The sequence below is a fragment of the Hemitrygon akajei genome, chromosome 6 (genome assembly GCF_048418815.1).
Source record: "Hemitrygon akajei chromosome 6, sHemAka1.3, whole genome shotgun sequence".
Taxonomy (NCBI): domain Eukaryota; kingdom Metazoa; phylum Chordata; class Chondrichthyes; order Myliobatiformes; family Dasyatidae; genus Hemitrygon; species Hemitrygon akajei.
In genome coordinates, this window is record NC_133129.1 from 180,007,966 (window position 1) to 180,033,383 (window position 25,418).

At 40.5% G+C, this 25,418-nt stretch overlaps 1 protein-coding gene across 1 annotated transcript in view; it reads left to right on the plus strand.

Moving 5' to 3' along the window:
- Window positions 1-25,418, plus strand: part of LOC140729730 (doublecortin domain-containing protein 1-like) — a 537,877-nt gene that overhangs the window by 290,172 nt on the left and 222,287 nt on the right. The window contains exons 19-20 of the mRNA XM_073049855.1: window positions 76-150; window positions 8,791-8,948. Of these exons, the coding sequence (XP_072905956.1) occupies window positions 76-150; window positions 8,791-8,948 (233 nt within the window). The remainder of the gene's footprint in view (window positions 1-75; window positions 151-8,790; window positions 8,949-25,418) is intronic.

Here is a 25,418-nt window from a genome sequence, read left to right on the forward strand (position 1 = left end):
TGCTGTGCTGTAATTCCACAGATGTGATAACCTCCCCGCTGCTCCTTTCATCTTCTTTTGTTCATCTCTCTACAGGCTTATCCCAAAATGGTTCTCACATATCTGGGGGATTTGAAAATGAGGGCAGACAAAGAGTGTACAGAGCACCAGGTACGTTTTGAGTTCTGCTCCCCAAACAGGGAGGGGTGCAATTCTAAAGGAGAGAAGAGGTTTAGGAAAAGGAGGCAAATTACATGGAAGATCATAAAGTGAGAGCAAGTGTGCATTTTTGTAAATTCAGCCTGATTTTCTGTATGAATTATATCCTTTGTTGTGGATTCAGCTGTGGGTTATGAATAAAATATCTTACAACATATAAATAGGAGCTGAAAGGAAGGTTAATATATAATGATTTTAACTAAAAACAGCATTATGCAGAAATGTGAAATTAAAAAATATTCAGCAGGTTATAAGGAGAGGGAAAGATTTTTTTCAGGTTGATAATATCTCATTTCCTTTTCTGACTACTAAGCTGCAATGTTGAATCAAACTCTGTCTGTCCATGGACGCTGCTTGACTGCTGAGTATTTCCAGCATTACCAGTCCTTATAATAATAATTAGTTGTTTGAAAGAGGCATGTGGAGGTTTTCATCAGTATGTAATCCTGTGGTGGCCGACTGTAGGTTTTAAATTGGCAACAAGAAATACAGTTAAGATAGAAATACAAGAGATTCTGCAGATGCTGGAAATCCAGAGTAACACACACAAAATTTGGAGGAACTCAGCAGGTCAGGCAGCATCTATAGAAAGGAATAAACAATTGACGTTTCGGGCTGAGACCCTTCATCGCTGGTTAAGATATAATGTGTTACTCATGAATACAAACATGTAAGGGAGTGTGGCTCGTAGCTCGATGTTGGGAAATTCAGTGGCACTTCTGGTCTGAAGAAAGCTTGCAGGTTTGAAGAAATGCATGGGTCCAGGGGTTACAGAGGGGTTGGTTTAGGGGAAGAGGTCTGAACGTATTGGGAAAGCCTGGGGATTGTACTGGTGTCAAAGTCTATGTACAGGTAGTGAACTGCCAGTGATCTGTAGGTCTACTAAAATGGTTGCCTATGTACATTTTCTTTAAGTAAAATAAATCGATGATTTTAAACAATATATTTGGGTTGTACAGTTACAATATTCACCAAAGTCAGCTAAAACTAGAAAACATGGTTTCAAGTGACTTAAGAGAAGGTGTCAAATGCTGCCAAATATCTTGTGTAATAAAGAGACCAAGAATGCACTGTTTAAAAAAAAATAAGTCTTGTAATAATGTCAATAGATGTTGCTTTAATCAAGTTTCTTTTCTATAAGAAATAGTTAGGATTTTTTTTTCAATCTGTCTGATGAGCACATGTCATAAGGAATGTCTCCTGAGGAAGGGTCCCAGCCCAAATTGTTGATTCCTCTCCACAGATGCTTAACCTGCAGTGTTCCTCCAGAATTTTGTATGTGATGTTAAGGAATGTTAGTTTGTCTAGTTAGTCTCCAAATTCATGTCTGATATGTTGACCATACAGACAGCGACATATTAGAATAGGAGTGATACCTTACACAATGCATTAATTGATGTGTATGTTGTTAAAAAAATTATGGCTTATTTGAATTTTGAATAGTGTAGCAGTACTTGCATGACAAAATGTAACTGTTACTTGAAAATTAAACTACACACTACATATTCTGAAGAAGTGTCTCAGCCCGAAACATCAACTGTTTACTTTTTTCCATAGATGCTGCCTGACCTGCTGAGTTCCTCCAGCATTTTGTGTGTGTTGCTACATATCAACACTTTTGTTTTCCAGAATAAAATGTGATTATGACCATTTCTGGTCCTTTTGTGTCACACTGGGAATTTGATTGGGTACTGTTTGAAAACGTTCCCCTTTCACAATAGCAAAAAAAAAATAGATTATTGTGAGAATATTCTTTATTGAAGGTAGTGATTCTTAACTAAACTGCAATTTCTGGGTACAATAGTGAAACAATAATCTCATCATGAAATAAAATTGGTTCCTGAATGTACTCAAACACTTAGTGACCACTTTATTACATACCTCCTTTCCCTAATAAAGCGGCCAGTGATTTTATGTTTGTAATCTTCAGCAGTAGCCCATTCACTTCAATGTTTGATGTGGGCATTCAGAGATGCTTTTCTGCACACCACTGTTGTAATGTGTGATTATTTGAGTTATTGTCACCTTCCTGCCAGCTTAAACCAGTCTAGCCATTCTCCTCTGACCTCTCTCATTTACAAGGCATTTTCACCCACAGAACTGCCACCCACTGGTTGTTTTTTTGTTTTTTACACCATTCTTTATAAATTCTCTACACAGTTGTGCATGAAAATCCCAGGAGAACAACAGTTTCTGAGATACTCAAAGCACCATATCTGGCACCAACAATCATTCCATGTTCAAAGTCACTTAGATCATGGTATTACAGATAGGAGAATCCATAATAACCATCTGGATTTAATATTTCTGGATAAACAAGCTAGTACAACTTACTCAATAGATATAGCCATTCCAAACACATATAACTTACAAAAATCAATAAATGAAAAAACACCAGAAATGTGCTGAATTATGGAACATGAACAGAATGTTACATTGTGCCAATAGTAACATCTACAACTGATATCGTCCCAAAATCACTACCAAGAGCATTAAACAATTAGGCCTACATAGCAATATTTATGTAAATCTCCAGAAAGCCACGATACTAAACACCACTAGAATAGTCTGAAAGTACCTAGCAATTAAAAAATGAGTGTGTTTAGCTACACACATACTTCAGGTTTTATCAGTTTGAGCTGAGAAAAAATAAAAATTACTAATAATGATAATGCTGTGCCTCCTTCCTGATTGCAGCAACAAAAAGAGAGCATAATCTGGACTGTGGAGATCCTTGATATAACCGTATAACAATTACAGCACGGAAACAGGCCATCTCTGCCCTTCTAGTCCGTGCCGAACGCTTACTCTCACCTAATCCCACCGAAATGCACTCAGCCCATAACCCTCCATTCCTTTCCTGTCCATATACCTATCCAATTTTTTTTTAAATGACGGATGCTACCTTGTGGCAGTGCTCCTTGTAGCTTTGCTCAGTGATATTCAAACCAGGGATCAGGTTGATATTGTAGACATTTCTTCATAAGACTATAGACATAGGAGCAGAATAAGGCTATTTGTCCCACCAGGTCTGCTCTGCCATTCAATTACAGCTGATTTATTTCTCCTTTGAACCCCGAAACGTTTGACACCCTGATTAATTAAGAAAGTATCAACCTCTCCTTCAATTGTACCCAATGACTCGGCCTATATAGCTATCATTTGCAATGAATTCCACAGATTCTCCACCCTCCAGCTAAAGAAATTCCTCCTCATCTCTGTTCTAAAGGGACATCCTTCTATTCTGAGACTGTGCTCTCTAGACCTAAACTTGCCCACTATAGGAAACATCCTCTTCACATCCACTCTACCTAGGCCTTATCCTCAAAACTATATTTCAATTGTTGCTTCAACATAATTGTTTTCATTATTTTCATTATCTGGTATTATATATTCTGTATCACCATCTACTTCTTACAACTAGTATGTCCTAAATAGTCCATAGAACTTAATACAGAGACTAATAGCACTTATCAGTATATATTGTAGATACAAAGTTTAAAATATATTATCAACGTATATATATGTCGCCATAGACTACCTTGAGATTCATTTTCTTGAGGGCATTCACAATAGAATCAATGAAAAACTACAAAGACTGACAAGCAACACCAATGTGCAAAAGAAGACAAACTGTGCAAATACAAAAAAAGATAATGATAAATAAATAAATAACACTGAGGACATGAGTTGTAGTGTCCTTGAAAGTGGGTTCATAGATTGTGTTCAGTGATTAGTTCAGCGTTGAGGTGAGTGAAGTTATCCATGTTGGTTCAGGAGCCTGATGGTTGTAGAGTAATAACTGTTCCTGAACCTGGTGGTGTGGAACTTAAAGCTCCTTATACCTCCTTGCTGATGGCAGCAGCTTGGATGATGGGTCCTCAATGATGGACGCTGCTTTCCTGCAACAATGCTCTAGGGATGGTCTTACCTGCGACAGACTGGGCCATATCTACTACTCTTGTATGATTTTCTGTCAAGGGCATTGGCGTTTCCATACCAGGACATGATGTAAGCAGTCAATATAGATAGATAGATAGATAGATAGATACTTTATTCATCCCCATGGGGAAATTCAACTTTTTTTTCCAATGTCCCATACACTTGTTGTAGCAAAACTACTTACATACAATACTTAACTCAGTAAAAAAAATATGATATGCATCTAAATCACTATCTCAAAAAGCATTAATAATAGCTTTTAAAAAGTTCTTAAGTCCTGGCGGTAGAATTGTAAAGCCTAATGGCATTGGGGAGTATTGACCTCTTCATCCTGTCTGAGGAGCATTGCATCGATAGTAACCTGTCGCTGAAACTGCTTCTCTGTCTCTGGATGGTGCTATGTAGAGGATGTTCAGAGTTATCCATAATTGACCGTAGCCTACTCAGCGCCCTTCGCTCAGCTACCGATGTTAAACTCTCCAGTACTTTGCCCACGACAGAGCCCGCCCTCCTTACCAGCTTATTAAGACGTGAGGCGTCCCTCTTCTTAATGCTTCCTCCCCAACACGCCACCACAAAGAAGAGGGCGCTCTCCACAACTGACCTATAGAACATCTTCAGCATCTCACTACAGACATTGAATGACGCCAACCTTCTTAGGAAGGTTTATACTCTCCACTACACATCTACAGGTTTGTCAAAGTTTTAGATGAGGTGGCCGAATCTACACAAACTTTTACCCATGAGTTATGCTATTATTGTGAAACATCATGTGTTTCACTTCTGCACTGCTAAATTATATATATTCTCAGTTTTACTGTTTATTGCCAAAATAGTCAGAATTTATGACTTCCAAACAGTGTCTTCAGTTTGCTGTTTATGTTTCTAAATGTGCAATATTATCTAGTGTCAGGAGAGATCCCACACTGGAGGAAGTTAGCACGTCAGGCAGCATCTATGGAGAGGAGGGGTCAATGTTTTGGGCTGAGACCAGGTGAGGAGTAATGTGGGTGGATGGGGGAAGGGGGTGATGTGAGAAGCTGGGATAGGTTAGGTGGACGTGGTAAAGGGCTGAAGAAGAAGGATCTGATAGGAGAGGATAAATAGACATTGGAAGAAAGAGAAGGAGGCAGGAAACCAGAGTGAGGTGATGGACAGGTGAGTAGAAGGGGGGGGATAACCAGAATGGGAAATGGAAAAGGAGGAGAAGGACAGAGGAGAAATTACTAGACGTTGGAGAAATTCCCATCCATGGAGGCCACCCAGATGGAATATAAGGCATTGCTTCTCCTACCTGACTTTGGCCTCATTGTGGAGGTAGAGGAGGCAATGGATATTTTTAAAAAATTATTGAGAGTAGGCTCTTCCAGCCCTTCAAGCTGCTCTGCTTGGTAATCCCCTGATTTTAATCACAGGACAATTTACAACCACCAATTATCTTACCAACCAGTACATCTTTGGGCTGTGGGAAGAAGCCATACCATCTGGGGAAACCCAAGCAGTCATGCGGAGAACATACAAACTCCTTACAGGGAGCGGCAGGAATTGAACCTGGGTCACTGGTAATCTGGTAATGTAAAGCGCTGTGCTAACCACTACACTACCGTGCCATCAGAATGGGAAAGGGAAGTCAAATTGAAATGGCTGGTCACCACAGGATTTCGCAGTGCATAGAGCAAAAGTGCTTGACAAAGCAATCCCCGGTCTGTGTCAGGTCTCACTGATGTAATGGAGTATATTCGTAACAAGGAGGTTAAGTGAGAATGGGTAAGAGTGCAGCAGTGATGTTGGAGCCAAGGCTGAATCAGTCACACTCTTATAGTTGGGACAGGCTTGAAGGATTGATTAGTATACTTGTGATTCTCTTTCATGTATTTGTATTTTATAGCCATTTATATTATAAATTTTTATACTGAAATGAATCTCAGGGTAGTATATAGTACATATATGTATTTTGATAATAAATTTGACTTTTATTTTTATATTATCTTGTGGGTTATTGTTTACTTGCTTTGTAATATCATGTTTATTCATTTAATGAAAATATTTTAGATCATATTTTGATTTTTTTAACCAAAGTATCCATATTTATCACATTATTTTAAAACTGTAGTTTTAACCCTTTTTCCATGTTAGCACACTAAATAATCACCATCATTATGTACCATGTCATATGATGTGAGCGATTATGGTCTCATGACCATAGTTGTTCTTGGCAAATTTTTCTCCAGAAGTAATTTGCCATTGCCTTCTTCTGGACAGTGTCTTTACAAGATGGGTGACCCCAGTCATTATCAATACCCTTCAGAGATTGTCTGTCTGACGTCAGTGGTCACATAATCAGGACTTGTGATTTGCAACAGCTGCTCAAACGACCGTCCACCACCTGCTCCCATGGCATCACATGACCCTGATTGGGGTCAAAGCAGGTGCTACACCTTGCCCAAGGGTGATCTGCAGGCTAGCGGAGGGAGAGAGCACCCTACTTCTCCTTTGGTAGAGACGGACCTCCACCCGCCACCCAACACTAAACAATAGATGACATTAAAATCAAAAGTGTGCATTTGGATTTAAATATAGCAAGGAGGCTGTTCAATATCATGAAATTTCTGCCAGAAAAAGGCCAGCAATATCATAAAGGATCCCATCCACCCTGCTTGTGGACTGTTTGTCCCACTGCTGAGAGGGATGAGGCTTCATAACATCAACACCAGGACCACCAGACTCAAAAATAGTTACTTCCTCCAAGATGTCAGGCTGATCAACACCTCCACCCATTAACCCACCTTACCACCGAGGTTACATAAGCCCAGCTACTATCCAGAAGAGTTCCTCTTGACTAGAGTCACTTTGTCACCTGTCATTTCCTGTCGGAATCTCCTTGTGTTCAGATACTCCTGCAGCTAGCATTACATTACGTACATTAATCACTCTGTGTATGGTGATGGTTGTCTGATGTGTCCAACGATGACAGGACACCTGTGCGGTAGAGTTTTTTAAAGTGGAAAAGCTGTTGTACTAGGACAGTTCCACTCTCTTGACTTAAGGGTCCAGAGATGCAAACTAGGGCCCTCCTTGGTTGTAGTGGATGACCATGACATCTCTGTGTCTTGTCATGCCTTTCACTCTCCATGGAGCATTGCAAAATCGCCTTCCCGGCCACTGTGGATCTCATCCACCCTGTCTGCCAGAGTTGACTTCGCATGCTAGGACGGGCATGTCCCTATCTCAACAGGATATGAAGCCTGCCTGGCTACCCTTACCTGGTTTAGCCTACCTGACAAAGTGGTGTACCAGGGTGTGGCTGCTGTCACATGTGAATAGCTACTTGGAGCCACAGGTGAGAGCTGAGTGTCCAGTAGGGACCAAATATGAGTGAGCTGCCCTGGAATGGACACAAAAGCCCCTTCCGCAGAGGTGCTACCCCTCCGTGGACACCCCATACACCCAGTCTATGTATATAAGATAATCTCACCTCTACAGAGACACACTTAACAGTTAACTGTACATTGTATACATGAGACAGCCTGCAAATGTGGGGAATCTAAAGCAACACACACAAAATGCTGGAGTAACTCAGCACATTGGGCAGCATCTATGGAAATGAATAAACAGTTGAAGTTTTGGGCTGAGACCCTTGGACTGGAAGGGAAAGGGAAAGATGCCAAAAAAAGGTGGGGGGAGGGTAAGGAGGCTAGCTGAAAGGTGGTAGGTGAAGCCCTGGTGAGGAAGGAATTTGATAGGAGAGGAGAATGGACGATAGGAAAAAGGGAAGGAGGAGGGTCTCGGGAGAGGTGATAGGCAGGTGAGAAGAGGGAAGAAGCCAGAGAGGAGAAGAGGGGAGGGGGAGGGAATTTTTTTTTACCGAAAGGAGAAATTGATATTCATAACATCAGGTTGAAAGCTACCTGGACGGAATATAAGGTGCTGCTCCTCCATCTTGAGGGTGGCCTCATCTTGGCACAGGAGGAAGCCGTGGACTGCCATGTGAGAAAGGGAATGAGAGTCGAAATTAAACCCTTCGGCCATCGGGAAGTTCTGCTTTTGGCAGTGGGAGCGAAGGTACTCAACTAAGCAGTTCCCCAATTTACAATAGGTCTTACCAATGTAGAGGAGGTCACATAGGATTGCTTTTATATTTATATTTATTGTGTTTTTTAAATTTTTGTTGTTTTTTTAATGCTGCATCAGATCTGGAGTAACAATAATTTCATTCTCCTTTGCACTCGTGTACTGAAGAATGACAGTAAACAATCTTGAATCTTGAAGTTACCCTGTTAAAAACACATGACTGTAGGGATTTCACTGTTCTTATCATAATGCCCCGGAATGCCAATTAGTTGGAGATGAAGATAGATAGGATTAGTTAGTCTGATTTGCAATGATAAATTTATCAGTGTCTTTCCATGAAATGGCTTATTGAAGAAGTTTTAATTATCGTTGAATTGCCCCCACTGCCTTCAGTTATTTTCATTAGCTGAAGGAACTATTGTGAGTAATTGTGCCGTTTAGCCGTAAGGATGGTAAATAATTATCCCGGTGTCTTTTCAGAGCTTTATGGAGACTTAAATACAGTAATAGTATGACAGTTTTAAAAATAATTCATGTATCAATTTAATGAAAAGTTGCAATAATTGTACTCGAACTCAGGTCTCTGCAGACAGTCCCAGGAAGGGCAGACACAAACAAGTTAGCAGGGCCTCAGAAGTCCAATTAATATCTGGAGGATCCCTCGAGGTTGATACGCAGCTGACTGTGGCACTGTTAACAAAGCTGGAAGAGAAACACCCCTGGACTCCAGCCCAGAGGTAAGCTGATGACAGAACTGATATTTATTGTTCAATGACATTAGATACTTTCCTCCAGTTTCATGTGACATTGATGTTTTCGATATTTTTGAAATACCCTGGATACCCTGGGGCTTGGCATCATCAACAGAGACAGTTGTTGAAATAAATCCAGGTGAAAGTGACAGGATTTTGAAGCAAGTTCTGGGCATGGCAACAAAACATTTATTTTTTTGTTTGGTATTTACCCCTTCTTGTTCCGAAGAGTTTAAATTAATGACAATTTATTGAGATATAGTGCAGAATAGGTCCTTCTAGCCCTTTGAGCTGTACCGCCCTGATTTAACCCTAGCCTAATCATGGGACCAATTAACCTACCAACCGGCATGCTTTTGGACTGTGAGAGAATGCCAGAGCACTCAGAGGAAACCAACATGGTCACAGGAAGAAAAAAATCTCCTCACAGACAGTGGTGGGAATCGAACCCATGTTGCTGGTACTGCAAAGCATTGTACTAACCACTATGCTACCGTGCCATCTAAAACTAGAGGACTGCACTTCTCTGTATGGTGACCGGTAAACTGGAACTATGGGAACGCCAGAGGGATTAATGCTGAAGCCTCCGTGATTCGGAATCTGTGTTATGACATGCATATGGACTGAATATTGTCTTGAAGTTTGTGGATCTCACAAGAAAGATGAAAAGCAGGTAATGAGGATGACCAACTCCATACATAACGTTTACAATGGGAAAATAGAAAGGATGGCAGAGAAAGAAAACACGGGCTAGTTAGCTTGATTAGAAGAGACAAAAGAGACTGTAGATGCTGGAATCTCAAAGTTTAAAGTTCAAATTAAATTTATTATCAAATTATGTATGCATTCAGTGGCCAATTTTTTAGGTATATCTGTACATGTGCTCGTTAATGCAACTATCTAATCAGCCAGTCATGTGGTAACAACTCAATGCATAAGAGCATGCAGACAGGGTCAAGAGGTTCCATTGTTATTCAGACCAAACATCAGAATGGGGAAGAAATGTGATCTAATTGGCTTTGACTGTGGAATAATTATTGGTGGCAGATGGGGTGGCTTTGTATCTCATGAGCTGTTGATCTCCTGGGATTTTCTTGCAAACCAGTCTCCAGTGTTTACAGAGAATGGTATGACAAACAAAAGACATCCAGAGAACAGCAATTCTGTGGGCGAAAATGCCTTGTTGATGAGAGAGGTCAGAGGAGAGTGGCCAGACTGGTTCAGGCTGATAGGATGGTGAAGTAATTCAAATAACTACCCATTACAACAGTGATGTGCAGAACAGCATCTCTGAATACTCAACATGTTGGACCTTGAAGTGGATGAGCTATAGCAAGAAAAGACCATGAACATACACTCAGTACAGGAGGTTGCTAATAAAGGGGCCACAGAGTGTATTCGAATTGGCCATGTCTACCTATCATCCATTTCCGATTTTGACCTTTTTTTCTCTGTTAGTACAGTCTTGTCCTCACCTCTGCTATGAGCTCCCACATGACAAAACAACGAAGTACAATATGACTCAGGTGCCATAGTAACATACTTGATCTCAAGATATCAGATAACCTACCTTCAGTTTATTCACCCCTCTCAATCTTTTCAACTCTAAACTAAATTGCTTTCTCTCTTTCCCCATTCTGATGAAGAGTCTCGGCCCTAAAACATTAACTTTGTTTCTCTTTCTCCTAACTTTTTAAGGTTTTTCTGTGTTTCTTTCAGATTTCTCGTGTCCATTGTTTTTTAAAAAAATATTTTTGTTGGGCTTCTACACATTGAAGTTTCCAATACTCTGAGCGAATGGTAGAAAACAAAAACACATCCAGTGGAGAAACATGCCTTGTTAATGAGAGAGGTCAGAGGAGAATGGCCAGTTGGAGTTGGGAGGGGAACGTATGTTGATGATTGGAATGGGTAAAGCGGTTCTTGTGCGTCACCATTTTGTGAATGTGGAGCACATGCACCAGAAATCTGAGGTGACCGACCTAAAGAGAGAGAGAGAGAGAAACTTAGTTCAGGAGTTGAGCTTTTGTACGGCTACCAACACCAGAGAACTGGAATTAAAAAGACTGACTGCCAGTGCTAACAAAATGGTAAAGCATTCTCAATAGAACAAATTGCTTGCTCTAGTTTCCACACTTAGCTGAAAATTATAGGCATTTTATAAAGATTTATGGATAATGTGGTTGAATTCAGTCTTTTCAACAAACTTAACTCTGATCTGCTGCCTCTGTATTTATCATAAAGCACTAATTGATATCAGAAATGAGGCATTTTTTGCAGCTTGAACATAGACAAATTATGCTGTAACAAATTTAAATTTAACTAAATGGTTGGGGTGTGAGGGTAGAATCCAGCACTTTTGGGTCACACTGGGAACATTTATCGGGAAATTATGGCACACCACCACCATTTTCTGCTAATTAAAATGAATGGATGGTTCGCATAGCCAAAAATCCAAAATACATTGGGCTGTTTGGAAGGGTTCCCCATTAGTCGCCAGAACATGAATAATTGTCAATCACGCATGTGCACACGCACACTCATCTAAATTTTTGTTGCTTTTGGATTAAGGTCAGATTGCCTTCACAGCCTTGCATGCTGAGTTAAAAAGCTTATTAGTGTTCGCTCACTTCACAATGGAAACCAGCCTTTGAAAAAGTTATCTAGAGCTTGTTTTAACAATGCAAGTATTCATAGTCCTGACAGATACTTCTGTTGAGTTCTCCTTATATAAAAAAAATACTTTATATAAAAATGGGTGCTTCTGCTGTTACAGTTGGGACATAGCATTTGAATGTGACAACAGAATCAAGGCTGGAGTTTCCAAAGGGGGAAGCACAAAGTGCACATGCTTACAGAAAGAAAAAGAGATTAGCATTTTTTGTCACATGTACATTGAAATATACAGACTTGTATATAATATACACAAATATACACATTTCAGGAACATTTTTTTCCTCTCTGCCATCAGAATTTAGAATGGACAATGAACCCATAAACACTACCTCAGTAATTTTCCCCTCTTTTTGCATTTCTTATTTCATTATATCTATCTATCTATCTATCTATCTATCTATCTATCTATCTATCTATCTATCTATCTATCTATCTATTCTACAGATACCTAACATATAGATATACATGCTACTTATTTTAATTTATATTTTTCTTTATTATTATGTATTGCTATGTACCACTGCTATAAAACAACAAGCTTCATGATGTATGCCAGTGATATTAAACATGATTCTGATTCTGAAATGTGTCCACAACCAACACATCCCGAGATGCGATGGGGGCAGCCCGCATGTGTTGCCATGCTTCTGGTGCCAACATAACATGCCCACAAGTCTGACCCGTAAGTCTTTGGAATGTGGGAAGAAACCTGCATGGTCACGGGGAGAACGTACAAACTCCTCACACAGAGTGGCAGGAATTGAACCCGGATCGCTGGCACTGTAAAGTGTTAGGCTGACTGTTATGCTACTGTGTTGCCCTGCCACCCCCTCCCATTTTCAGTGATACGTACTTCCATTTTAACCTCTCTAATGACCATATCTCTATGGATCAGGTCTGCCAAAGCAGTCGTTAATTATTGGAAATAATTTGGAAAATATGTAGCTCGGGTCATTGATGGTTGGGTTGAGTTGTTCTCTAATCTTGGCAATTTACTTGCAAACATTTTGTCACCATGTGAGGAGACGTCGTCAATTCACTGTTGATTTGGTGTGTCCTCCAAATGCTTGGCCTTTATATACTTTTCAATCAGCCGATTGGGTGTCATTTTGGAAGCTCAGTTGTGATGTGAGGAGGAAATCTCGTCACTGATTGAAAAGTATATAAAAGCCAAGCATTTGCAGGACACATAGTGCATCTGTAGAAGTTTTTGAGTGTTTTAGGTGACAAACCAAATCTCAAACCCCTAATGAATCATTGGCACTGTCTTGCCTTCTTTATAGCTGCATCAGTATGTTGCAACCAGGTTAGGTTCTCAGAGATTGACACCCAGGCTCTTGTAATTGCTCACTCTCTCCACTTCTGATCCATCTGTGAGGATTGGTTTGTGTTCCCTTGTACTACCCTTTCTGAAGTCCACAATCAGTTCTCTGGTCTTATTGACATTGAATGCAAGGTTGTTGCTATGGCACCACCTAACTAGCTAATATATCTTGCTCCTGTACACCCTCTTGTCACCATCTGAAATTCTGCCAACAATGGTTGTATCATGAGCAGATTTATAGATTCCACTTGAGCTATGCTTAGGTGCACAGATATCGGTGATGAGAGAATAGAGCAGTGGGCTATTCACATGCCTCTGTCACGCGCCAGTGTTGATTGTCAGCAAGGTGGAGATGTTAGTTCCAATCCGCACAGATTGTGGTCTTCCGGTTAGAAAGTTGAGAAACCATTTACAGATTCTATTATGGTTATTATTTTATTCTATTATGGAATTATTCTATACTTCTATTTTGGATTTATTGAGTATGCCCACAAGAAAATAAATCTCAGGGTTATTTATAGTGACGTATAAATACTTTGATTATAAATTTACTTTGAACTTTGTATTCTTTAAGATGTTATCCATTAATTTTGCAAGTCATATGAAAGGAATATAATTGTAGATCACCCACCAGCTATGACTAGTGGATACTTTAACTGCATTGAAGGTAGGAACAGGGCTCGTTTTGCTGTTGTTGTTTAGTTGCTTGTTGTGTTCCGTGTAATTTTTCCGAGCATTATGGGCATGCTGTGTTAGTGCTGGGATGTGTGGCGACCCTTGTGGGCTGCCCCCAACACACTATCAACACAAACAACACTTTGCACTGTATGTTTCAATGCACTTGTGATAAATCAGCTTGAATCTTGAATCCTGGCTGATGTTTGCTTCATGGGTTCCTATCCATTACCTCGATACATCTGTTCAAACATCTTTGAAAATACTCCTTGGAAAACAGAGACATATGTTCCGTGAGGAATGACAAGGCTCCCTGTAAAATGATCTTTCAGTGGATATTGGCCTCCGGAAGAATGACTAACCACTCATCTGGTTTAAATCCATTCATAGCACTGCTTTCGATTTCTCACCAATCAAATGGACTGAGCGAGGAACCCTGGGAAATAACAATCTGCTAGAAGATCACAACAGGTTGAGCAGCATCAATAGGGGAAAATAAATTGTCAACAATTTGGGTTGAAACCCTGAAAAAGAACTGAGAGTGGAGAGGATAAGTTGGCCAGTCTTCCCCCTCCCCATCCCTTTCCATCTGCAATTCAACTCTGCTGTAATGGTCCCCATTATCACTTCCTCCTGCTGCTGTCTATAAGGAATATGTACATCCTTCCCATGACCTCCTGGTTCTCTGGTTTCCTCCCATATCCCATAGACATATGGGTTAGTAGTTTAATTATTCATATGGGTGCAATTGTTCAGTGCGGGTTCATTAGGCTAGATGGGTCCGTTATTCTGATGTATCTCTAAAAAATAATCTCCTTTACAGATTTCAGCGCTGGCAGCCCATTGTGTTCCTGTTCATGTTCTTACAGCAGCTGTCTCAAACCTTCACACTCCCCTACCCCCATCTCGTTCTATCTGCCTCTCTTTGTTTCTCTGAAGTTCAAATTTAATTATCATCCAACCATACATGAATATAGCTAAATGAAACAGTATTTCTCCAGGCCAAGGTGCAAAACATATTACCAACAGCACACAGCACATTGCACATATACTGTAGCACATTTGGTTACAATGGCAAAAAAAAACATACAATCACAAAAATATATAGCCCAAATCCCTGAGTGACATGGCCTACAGATTGATAGTGCATGGGATGTTGTCCTGGTCCAGCTTATTCTTCCACTGAATGTACTGTAGAGGGCAGCACTGAGTTAACACCAGAAGGCAGAATCAATGAACACTGGAGGGCAGCACTGACAGGAGGAGGAGACCCAATCCCAGTACAGTTTCCAGCATGACCACAGAGGCTTCTGCTTCCTCCCACACTGCCACTGGCATCTCCTTTCCTGTATGGCAGCAATAGCCATGAGGGCTTTGTCTGCACAAGTCTCTATCTGCCTTCAGCTATCATTCACCTGCCAATACCTTCCTACACCTTCTCCCCTCCCTTACCTGCACAAGCTGTCAGCCATCATTCAGCTCTTCTCAGTCCACCAAACATCTCAGATCTTGTTTTGCCACTCCCTGATCACCATACACTGGTTATTGTCCATTTCCACTCAGACCTAATGCGGAGTTTGATCCTGAAATGTCAACGATTTCTCTCTCCCCTTCGAATGCTGCTCAGCCCATTGAGTTTCTCCAGCAGATTCCAGCACATGCAGTCTCCCTGGGAAATATATTTCCTCTAGACCTTGACAATGTGTCAAGAGATTCAAAGCAGAACACTTAGTGTTGTAGTATTCCATTCAACCCCTGCAAGAAAGAAATTGTAATAATTGTCTCAAGTTCAGTTTATTGTCATTTGACCGTACATATATGTAAGCAAATGAAACAACATTTCTCTGGACCAGTGTGACCCTGGAAAACATATATCTCGCACAGCAAATAAAACAAAGTACAGGTTGTACAGCCCTTATCCAAAATTTAAAAATCTAAAAAATGCTGAAATCCAAAAATTGTTTGAGTGCTGACATGATGTCGCAAATGGAAGATTCCGCAAGGCAGTGAGAAGGTTCCCAGGTGATGCGCAGGTCTCTGTGCATCACAGACAGCTCCGAGAAGTGACCTCACATATGTAATGAACAGAGTTAATGAAAAATAGATAAATACTGCTTAAAGTGTAAAATGAAGATCTTAATCGTGCATTGAAATAATGGATTCATCAGTGTTGGAATGAACATAGGCCGCTTAACAGTAGCCTGATCATGAAACAAGCAAAGATCTATCACAATGAACTGAAAATTGAAGGTAATTGTGAATTTTCAGCAGGCTGGTTGCAGAAATTTAAGCAAAGGCAGAGCATTAAAATTTTAAAGATTTGTGGTGATCATGAAGCAGCAGAGAAATTTTCTCGATGAGTTTGCCAAGGCTGCATCACAGCCTGGTATGGAAACAGCAATGCTCTTGATTGGAAAATCCTACTAAAAATAGTGCTTACAGCCTAGTCCATCCTGGGTAAAACCCTCCCCACCATTGAGCACTTCTGCACAAAATACTGTCACAGGAAAGCAGCATCCATCACCCAGGACCCTCACCACACAGGTCATGCTCTCTTCTCCCTGCTGCCATCAGGAAGAAGGTAGATGAGCCTCAGAACTTGCACCCCCAGGTTCAGGAACAGTTATTACCTCTCAACCATCAGCCTCTTAAACCAAAGGGGACAACTTCACTCATCTTCACTTGTTCCATCATTGAAATGTTCTCACAACCTATGGACTCACTTTCTAGGATGCTTCACCTCATCTCTCAATATTTATTGCTTATTTATGAATTTTTATTATTTCTTTTTTTGTATTTGCGCAGTTGGCTTTTGAACTCTGGTTGAACACCCAAGTTGGTGTGGTCTTTCATTGATTCTTTTATGTCTGTTACTTTATTATGGATTTATTGAGTATGGCCCCAAGAAAATTAATCTTAGGGTTGTATATGGTAACATATTTGTACGTTGATAATAAATTTACTTTGAATTTTGAAGATTATCTCTGATGAAAACCTAACTCGCTGAATGGCTGCATCAGTACATATGTATGAATGGCAAATGTAAGACAAGGACTACTTACCAGTAGCACATAAATTCAGAGTTGGGAATGATAGTGATCCCAAGCTATCTCATTACATATTCCAAAAGCAGAAAATATCCAAAATTCAAAACACTTCTGGCCCCAAGCATTTCATATATGGGTGCTCAACTTGTATCTCTATAAATGAGTTAATAAAATATCATTCAAAAGTGCATGTAGTGTTCAGCACAGGTAAACAATTTGCTGTCCTAATGACAAGACCTCAGTGGTGGCAGGGTATTCATTAATCTCACAGCCTGAGCGAAGAAGCTGTTACTCAATCTGGCAGTCCTAGTCCTGATGCTCCTGTATCTCTCTCCTGACAGTAGTAGGTCAAAGAGATTGTGGGATGGGTGATAGGGATCCACAACAGCCCTTTGGGCCCTTCATCTACAACACTCACTGTAAATGTAACAAATACTGGGGGTTCGGGGAGGGGGGAGCAGTGGAGACCCTGGTGATCCTCCTGGGAGTTTTTACTATCCTCTGTAGGGTCTTGCAGTCTGATTCCCTACAGCTTCTGAACCACACAATGATACATCCAGCCCAAAGCCTCATTCACTGTTTTTATCCCTGTAAGAAAGGGTTTTGTTGTTTGTCAATCCTTGCAATGCTTTGAGAATAAGTTCATTTTCAAAGTAAAGTTATCCAGTGGATGAGACAGCAATGAGCTGGAAGCAAAAATAGATTTATTAATATTGACAATGTATGTTGTCTTTAATATTAGTTGCTTACATAGTCCCTAAGCATTCAATGTCACAGGGCTTTGACCAATAGACAGATGAACAGCATTGTGATCATCAAACAGATTGATATTACTGCGGTGGAAATGGCATTTCACTTTCCATATTGCAAATCCTTTCTGGAATTAAACCTAACAACTTGTTTTTGAACTCTGTGGACCTTGCTGGTCGTATCACATTTCATCAAAAAAAAATCTGATATGCTGAATAAGTCATAGAAATGTATAACACAGAAGCAGGCCCTTCAGCCCATCTAGTTCATGCTAAACCACTTAAAATGCCTCCTCCCATCAACGTACACACAGACCAGAGCTCTCCAAACCCTTACCATCCCTGTACATACCTAAACTTTTTCTTAAACTTTGAAGTCGAGCTCATATGCACTACATGAGTTGGCAGCTCATTCTAAACTCTCATGACCCTCTGAGTGAAGAAGTTGCCACTCATGGTTTCCTTAAACTTTTCACCTTTCACCCTTAACTCATGACCTCTAGTTGAAGTCCCACCCAACCTCTGTGGAAAAAAAACCTGCTTGCATTTACCCTATCTAAACCCCTCATAATTTTGTACACCTCTATCAAATCTCCCTTCAATCTTCTACCTTCCAAGGAATAAAGCCCTAAGCAGTTCAATCTTTCCTTATAACGCACGTTCTCCAGTCCTGGCAACATCCTTGTAAATTTTCTCTGTATTCTTACAACCTTTGTACAATTTTCCTGCAGGTCAGTGACCAAAACTGCACACAATACTCCAAATTAGGCCTCACCAACATCTCATTCAACTTCAACATAACAGCCTATCTCCTGTATGCAATACGTTGATTTGTGAAGGCCAATGTGCCAAAAGCCTTTTTTATGACTCTAGCTACCTGTGATGCCACTTTCAATGAATTATGCACCTGTATCTCAGATCCCTTTGTTCTACCGCACTCCTCAGTGCCCTGCCATTCACTGTGTAAGACCTACCCTGGTTGGTCCTCCTGAAGTACAACACCTCACATTTGTCTGCATTAAATTCCAGATGCTTATTTTTTCCAGCTGGTCCAGATTCTACTGAAGGCTCTGGTAGCTTCCTCACTGTCTACTACACACCTAATCTTGATGTCATATGCAAATTTGCTGATCCAGTTTACCACTATTTAACCATTATTTAAACGTAAATAAAACCACATTTGGAATTCATAGCAACACAAGTTGATGATCAGATATAAGGATCCAAAGCAGGTAGTCACCAGGAGCAATATTTGTAAATTACGCTCAGACGTCATTTTTTTAGTTTTCTCCTGTACAAAATGAAGTGGTTACTGAGTTACGTTCTTGGTCGTCTCTGGCTGTAGCCCAAATACTTCATGGTTCGACATGTTGTGCATTCAGAGATATTCTTCTGCATACCACTGTTGTAACACCTGGTTATTTGAGTTGTAGTCACCTTCCTGTCAGCTTGAACCAGTCTGGCCATTCTCCTCTGACCTCTCTTAATGAGGCATTTTTACCCACAGAACTACTCTTCCTTGCACCATTTTCTGTAAATTCTAGAGACTGCTGTGTGTGAAAATCCCAGGAGATCAACAGTTTCTCTGGTACTCAAACTGCTCTGTCTGGCAGCAACAATCATTCCATGGTCAAAGTCACTTAGGTGACATTTCTTCCCCATTCTGATGTTTGGTCTGAACAACAACTGAACCTCTTGGCCATGTCTGCATGCTTTTATGCACTGACTTGCTGCCACATGATTGGCTGATTAGATATTTGCATTAACGAGCAGGTGTATAGGTGTAACTAATAAAGTGGCCACTGAGTGTAGGTTCATCATGAACAAATAATTGTATCAGAGATATCTTCACCGTCATCCAATATTATCTTTCCAATCTATCTAATCTTTCTTGGAATGCATTTACAATCATAATTCTAGGAATGCATCCATAATCACAGAGGTGACATAGGATCGGAAGATGTAGAATGGTTGTGGGTAGACTTAAGGATCTGCAAGGGTAAAAAGAACCTGATGGGAGTTATGTTGAGGCCTCCGAACAATGGCCAGCGTGTGACATACAAATCGGAATGGGAGATTGAAATCGCATTTCGAAAGGGCAATTCTACAATAATCATGGAATATTTCAATATGCAGGTAGATTGGGAAAATTAGGTTCATGCTGACTTTGGAGTCCAAGAGAGAGAACTTGTAGAGTGCCTGCAAGATGGCTTTTTAGAGCAGCTTGTGGTTTGAGTCCTCTAGGGGTTCAGATTTTCTGAACTGAGTATTTTCCAATGAACTGGATTTGATTAGGGAGCTTAAGATAAAGGAACCTTCAGAAGACAGAGATCATAATATGACAGAATTCACTCTGCAATTTGAGAGGGAGAAGCTAAAGTCAAATGTATCAGTATTACAGTGCAGTAAAGGGAATTACAGAGGGATGAGAGAGGAGATGGACAAGGTTGATTGGAAGGGGACACTAGTAGGGATGGCAGCAGAGCACCTATGTCTGGAGATTCTGGGAACAATTCAGAAGGAGCAGAATAGATACATCCCAAAGAAGAAGTATTTTAAAGGCAGGATGACACAACCATTGCTGACAAGGGAAATCAAAGCCAACATAAAAGCAAAAGAAAGGGCATATAATAGAATAAAAATTCATGAAAAGTTTGAGGATTGGGAAGCTTTTGAAAACTAACAGAAGGCAACCATAAAAGCCATAAGGAGAGAAAAGATGAAATATAAATGTAAGCTTGCCAATAATATCAAAGAAAATGCCAACAGATTTTACAGAAATATAAAGAGTAAAAGAGAGACAAGAGTAGATATTGGACTGTTGGAGAAGTAGTAATGAGAGACAAGGAAATGGCAGACAAACTGAATAAGCTTTTTATATCAGTCTTTACTGTGAAAGACACTAGCAGTATGCTAGATTTTTGAGAGTGTCAGGGGGCAGAAGGAAGTGTAACTGCTTTTACTAGTGGGGAAAGTGGTTGGGAAGGCTGAAAGGTCTGAAGGTAGATAAATCACCTGGACCAGATGGACTACACACCAGGGTTCCGAATGAGATAGCTAAAGAAACTGTGGCGGCATTAGTGTTGATTCTTTAAGAATCAATAGATTTTGACATGACAAGATAAGAACTCATGATATTGCAGGAATGCAGGAAAGATACTAGCATGGATAGAGTATTGGCTGATTGGCAGGGGGCAAAAAGTGGAAATTACGCCTTTTCTGATTGGCTGCTGGTGACTAGTGGTGTTCCACGAGTCAGTGTTGGGACTCTTTCTTTTTGTGTTGTATGTCAATGATTTACGGTAGATGATGAAATTGATGGTTTTGTGGCTAATTTTGCAGATGATATAAAAATATGTAGATGGACAGGTAGTGTTGAGGAAACAGGGTGGCTGCAGAAGGACTTAGATTCAGAGAACGGGCAAAAAAGGGGCAGGTGGAATATAGTGTCAGAATGTGTATGGTAGAAGGAATAATAGTGCAGACAATTTCCAAAATGGGGAGAAAATTCAAGAATCTGAGTATTTCTTGTCAAAAACTTAGTGAAAATCAACATGAACTAATTAAAGTGCACTGCCTATTTGAACCTCCTTATTACTAGCTCAAAGAATTGAGTGAATTAGTCAGACATGACCCTCACTTAACAAGTGAGCAGGAAGCCAGAGATGGAGAAACTTGTGCAGCTCAGGGGATTATAGATCTGGAAGAAGGTACAGCGACAGAGAAATGAGGTTTTGAAAGGATTGAAGATGTTGCTGGACCAGGAGCCAAGGGGGTTACTGAGAACAATGACGAGGGGTGAATGAAATGTGGTAGGGGTTAGAATACAAGCAGCAGGTTTAAAGAGAGAGATTATAAAGATTAGCTTTATGTATCACGTTTACACTGAAACATACAGTGCAATGTGTCATGGGCGCCATAGAAGCATAGCAGTTCACATGATACTATTACAGCTTGGAGTGTCAGAGTTCAGAATTCTGTAATAAAGTTTGTATGTTCTTCCCATGTGCACGTGGGTTTCCTCTGGGTTCCCCTGTTTCCTCCCACAGTCCAAAGACATACCGGTTAGTAGGTTAATTGGTCATTGTAAGTTGTCCTGTGATTAAACTAGTGCTAAATAGGTGGGCTGCTGGACAGTGCATCTTGTTGGGCCAGAAATGCCTGTTCCCTGCTGTATCTCTAAATAAATAAAATTAATATTGTTTGTGATGTACTTTCTACGAACTGTGTAACAAAAGCCATTTCTGACTCCCATTTTCTTTTCATAATTGCATGGTGCTAATTGGAACAAGTCAGTTCCTAAGTTAGAAATTTCTGCAAAAGCCACCAAGGCTGCCAGTAAATTATTAAACAAGAAATGAATATGACCATAAGACCATAAGACATAGGAGCAGAATTAGGCCATCTATCCCATCGAGTCTGCTCAGCCATTCAATCATGGCTGATCCTTTTTTTCTATCTCTTCCTCAACCCCAGTTCCCAGCCTTCTCCCTGTAACTTTTGAAGCCATGTCCAATCAAGAACCTATCAATCTCTGCCTTAAAAACGCCCAACGAACTGGCCTCCACAGCTGCATGTGGCACCAAATTCCACAAATTCACCACCCTTCTGCTAAAGAAATTTCTCCACATCTCTGTTTTGAAAGGGTGCCCCTCTATCCTGAGGCTGTGCCTTCTTGTCCTAGACTCTCACACCATGGGAAACAACCTTTCCACATCTACTCTGTAAAGGCCTTTCAACATTTGAAAGGTTTCAATGAGATTCCCCCCCCTCATCCTTTTGAATTCCAGCAAGTACAGACCCAGAGCCAGAGCCATCAAACGTTCCTCGTATGATAACCCTTTCAATCCTGGAATCATCTTTGTGAACCTCCTCTGGACCCTCTCCATTGCCAGCACATCTTTTCTAAGATAAGGGGCCCAAAACTGTTCACAATACTCAGGGTGAGGCCTCACCAGTGTCTTATAACGCCTGAGCATCACATCCTTGCTCTTGTATTCTAGACCTCTTGAAATGAATGCTAACATGGCATTTGCCTTCCTCACCACCAACTCAACCTGCAAGAAAACCTTCAGGCTGTTCTGCACAAGGACTCCCAAGTCCCTCTGTATGTCAGATTCCTGTATTTTCTCCCCATTTAAAAAATAGTCTGCACATTTATTTCTACTACCAAAGTGCATTTTCCAATTTGTATTTCATTTGCCACTTTCTTGCCCATTCTTCCTAATCTAAGTCCTTCTACATCCTACCTGTTTCCTCAACACTACCTGCCCCTCCACCAATCTTTGTATCATCTGCAAACTTGGCAACAAAGCCATCTATTCCATCATTTAAATCATTGATATACAGAATAAAAAGAAGTGGTCCCAACTCCGACCCCTGCAGAACACCACTAGTCACTGGCAGCCAACCAGAAAAGGATTCTTTTGTTCCCACTCACTGCTTCCTACCAATCAGCCAATGCTCTAACCATGTTAGTAACTACAGGCCAAGATTGAGCAAACCCTGAGACTGACACCAAAGTTTTTTTATATGAACTGTATAAGATAATTTGCCACACGTACATCAAAACATTGAAACATGGAGTGAAAAGCGCCTTTCGCATCAATGACAACACAGTCCATGAATGTGCTGGGACAGCCCATAAGTGTTGCCATGCTTCCGGCGGCAACATAGCGCACTAACTCTAGTACTTACTTCTTTGGAAAGTGGGGGGAAACCACAGCACCCAGAGGAAATCCATGTGATCACGGGGAGCATGTATAAACTCCTTAAAGATAGTGGCAGGAATTGAATCCCTGTTGGTGCTCATTGGTTCTGTAACGCATTGTGTTAACTGCTATACTACTGTGTTTCTACATATTTTACTGGTAGAACTGCAGATTTATAGGAAGTCATCTGATTGGTTTATTGTCCATATTAAGGTGATTGATTTATTGTTCAGGAGAAACCAATTCTTTAAGCAAAGTTTAAATTTCACCATTTTAGCGGACTGTGTTTGCTATTGTGGTCTATGTGATTTCATTATTTCTGTAGATCATGTTTAACCTGTGGCTAATATTATTTAAACTCAGTAAGCAGACGGGCTTGGTTGGTTAGGTTTATGGTCAATTACCAATGTAGGAAAATATTCCGTTGAAAATGAGTTCTTGTTAAGACATTGAACTGCAAGTGACTTTTTGAATTAAGTAATGAAACTTAATAGGTGGCTGGGTGGAGATACCTCTTTACCAAAGGAGGTGTAAGGCACTCCTTCCCTCTGCTAGCCTGCGGGTCATCTTGGGTAAGGTGTAGTACCTGCTTATCCCCCGATCAGAGTCATTTGAAGCCTTGGAAGCAGGTGATGGATGGTCATATGAGCAGCTGGTGCATATCACAAGTTCTGGTTATGTGACCACTGACACTAGACAGACAATCTCTGAAGAGTATTGATAATGGCTGGGATCACCCATCTTGTAAAGACACTACCTGGAAGAAGGCAATGGCAAACCACTTCTGTACAACAATCATGGTCAAGGGAAGACCATGATCACCCATGCCATGCGACACGGCACATTATGAACGAACAAGTGAATCTTCGTGACCATGACACCAAACATCTTTTTGGGATGTGAGAGGAAACTGGAGCACCTGGAGGAAACTCACGCAGACACAGGCAGAATGTACAAACTCCTTACAGACAGCGGTGGGAATTGAAATTAAATCGTCAAATCCTAGCTGGTGCTGTACTGCGTTGCGCCAACTGTTACACTACCACACCGTCCTTTATTATGTTAATCAGTAATCATGAGCCTTAATGAACAAATCACTGCAAGTTCCAAAAGAGCTACTGGGAGAATCCTTTGGTCACAAAACATGTGCTGTATAGATGCCAAATATGAAGGTTGCATCACCATCTGGTATGGGGTGGGGTGGGGTGGGGGGCATTGCGCAGGATTGAAATAAGTTGCAGAAAGTTTAAACTCATCCAGCTCCATATGGGCACTAACCTCCTCAGTATCCAGGGCATCTTCAAGGAGCAATGCCTCAAAAAGGCGACATCCATCATTAAGGATCCCCATTGCCCAGGACATACCCTCTTTTCATTGTCATCATCAGGTAGGAGGTATAGAAGCCTGAAGGCACACACTCAGTGATTCAAAAACAGCTTCTTCCTTCTGTCTGACTGGATATTGAACCCATGAACACAACCTCACTAATTATTTACTTTAACTTTATATACTGTATACACTTACTGTAATTTACAGTCTTTATGTATTGCAATGTACTGCTGCCGCATGACAAAACATTTCATGGCATATACTGGAGATATTAAACTTGATTCTGATTCTGTTTCTGAGATTTAAAGAGATAAGTTTGAATTAGTGAAATGTATCAATTTATGTCAGGGGTTCTTAACCTGGGGTGCATGGACCCCCTTGAATTTTAGACCTTCTGCTAGATCGAACATGAGTGCAGTCATCTTGTCTGCGGACACTTGTGCGATGTAGCTAGCCAACTGTCGGGCAGCCCTGTGATTGGAAGTCCAACGTGACATGTGGTGCTTTGTCAAAGACCACCCCACAGTTTAATGTTCCTATTCAAGCTAAACAACATCATCCATGCTGATATGTCTTTAAAAATAAAATTGAATTTTAAATTGCCCATATTTTAAATCTATAATCGTGTTATTTAATGTGTTAATAAAGCACATATGTTACTATATCACAAATCTGATTGTTTGATATTTTGATAAATACATTGGTTTCTTTTGCAATCCTGTGCATTTTATTTTATGTGTTAAATACATTATTCTGTGAAGGGCTCCATAGATTTCATTGGACTGCCAAGGCGGTCAAGGGAATAAAAAAGGTTAAGAACTCCTCATTTATATCAAATCAAATCAGCGAGGATGTGCTGGGAACAACCTGCAAGTGCCAGCAAGCTTCCTTTGCCGACATAATATGGCCACAACTCACTAACTCTAACCCGTATATCTTTTTGG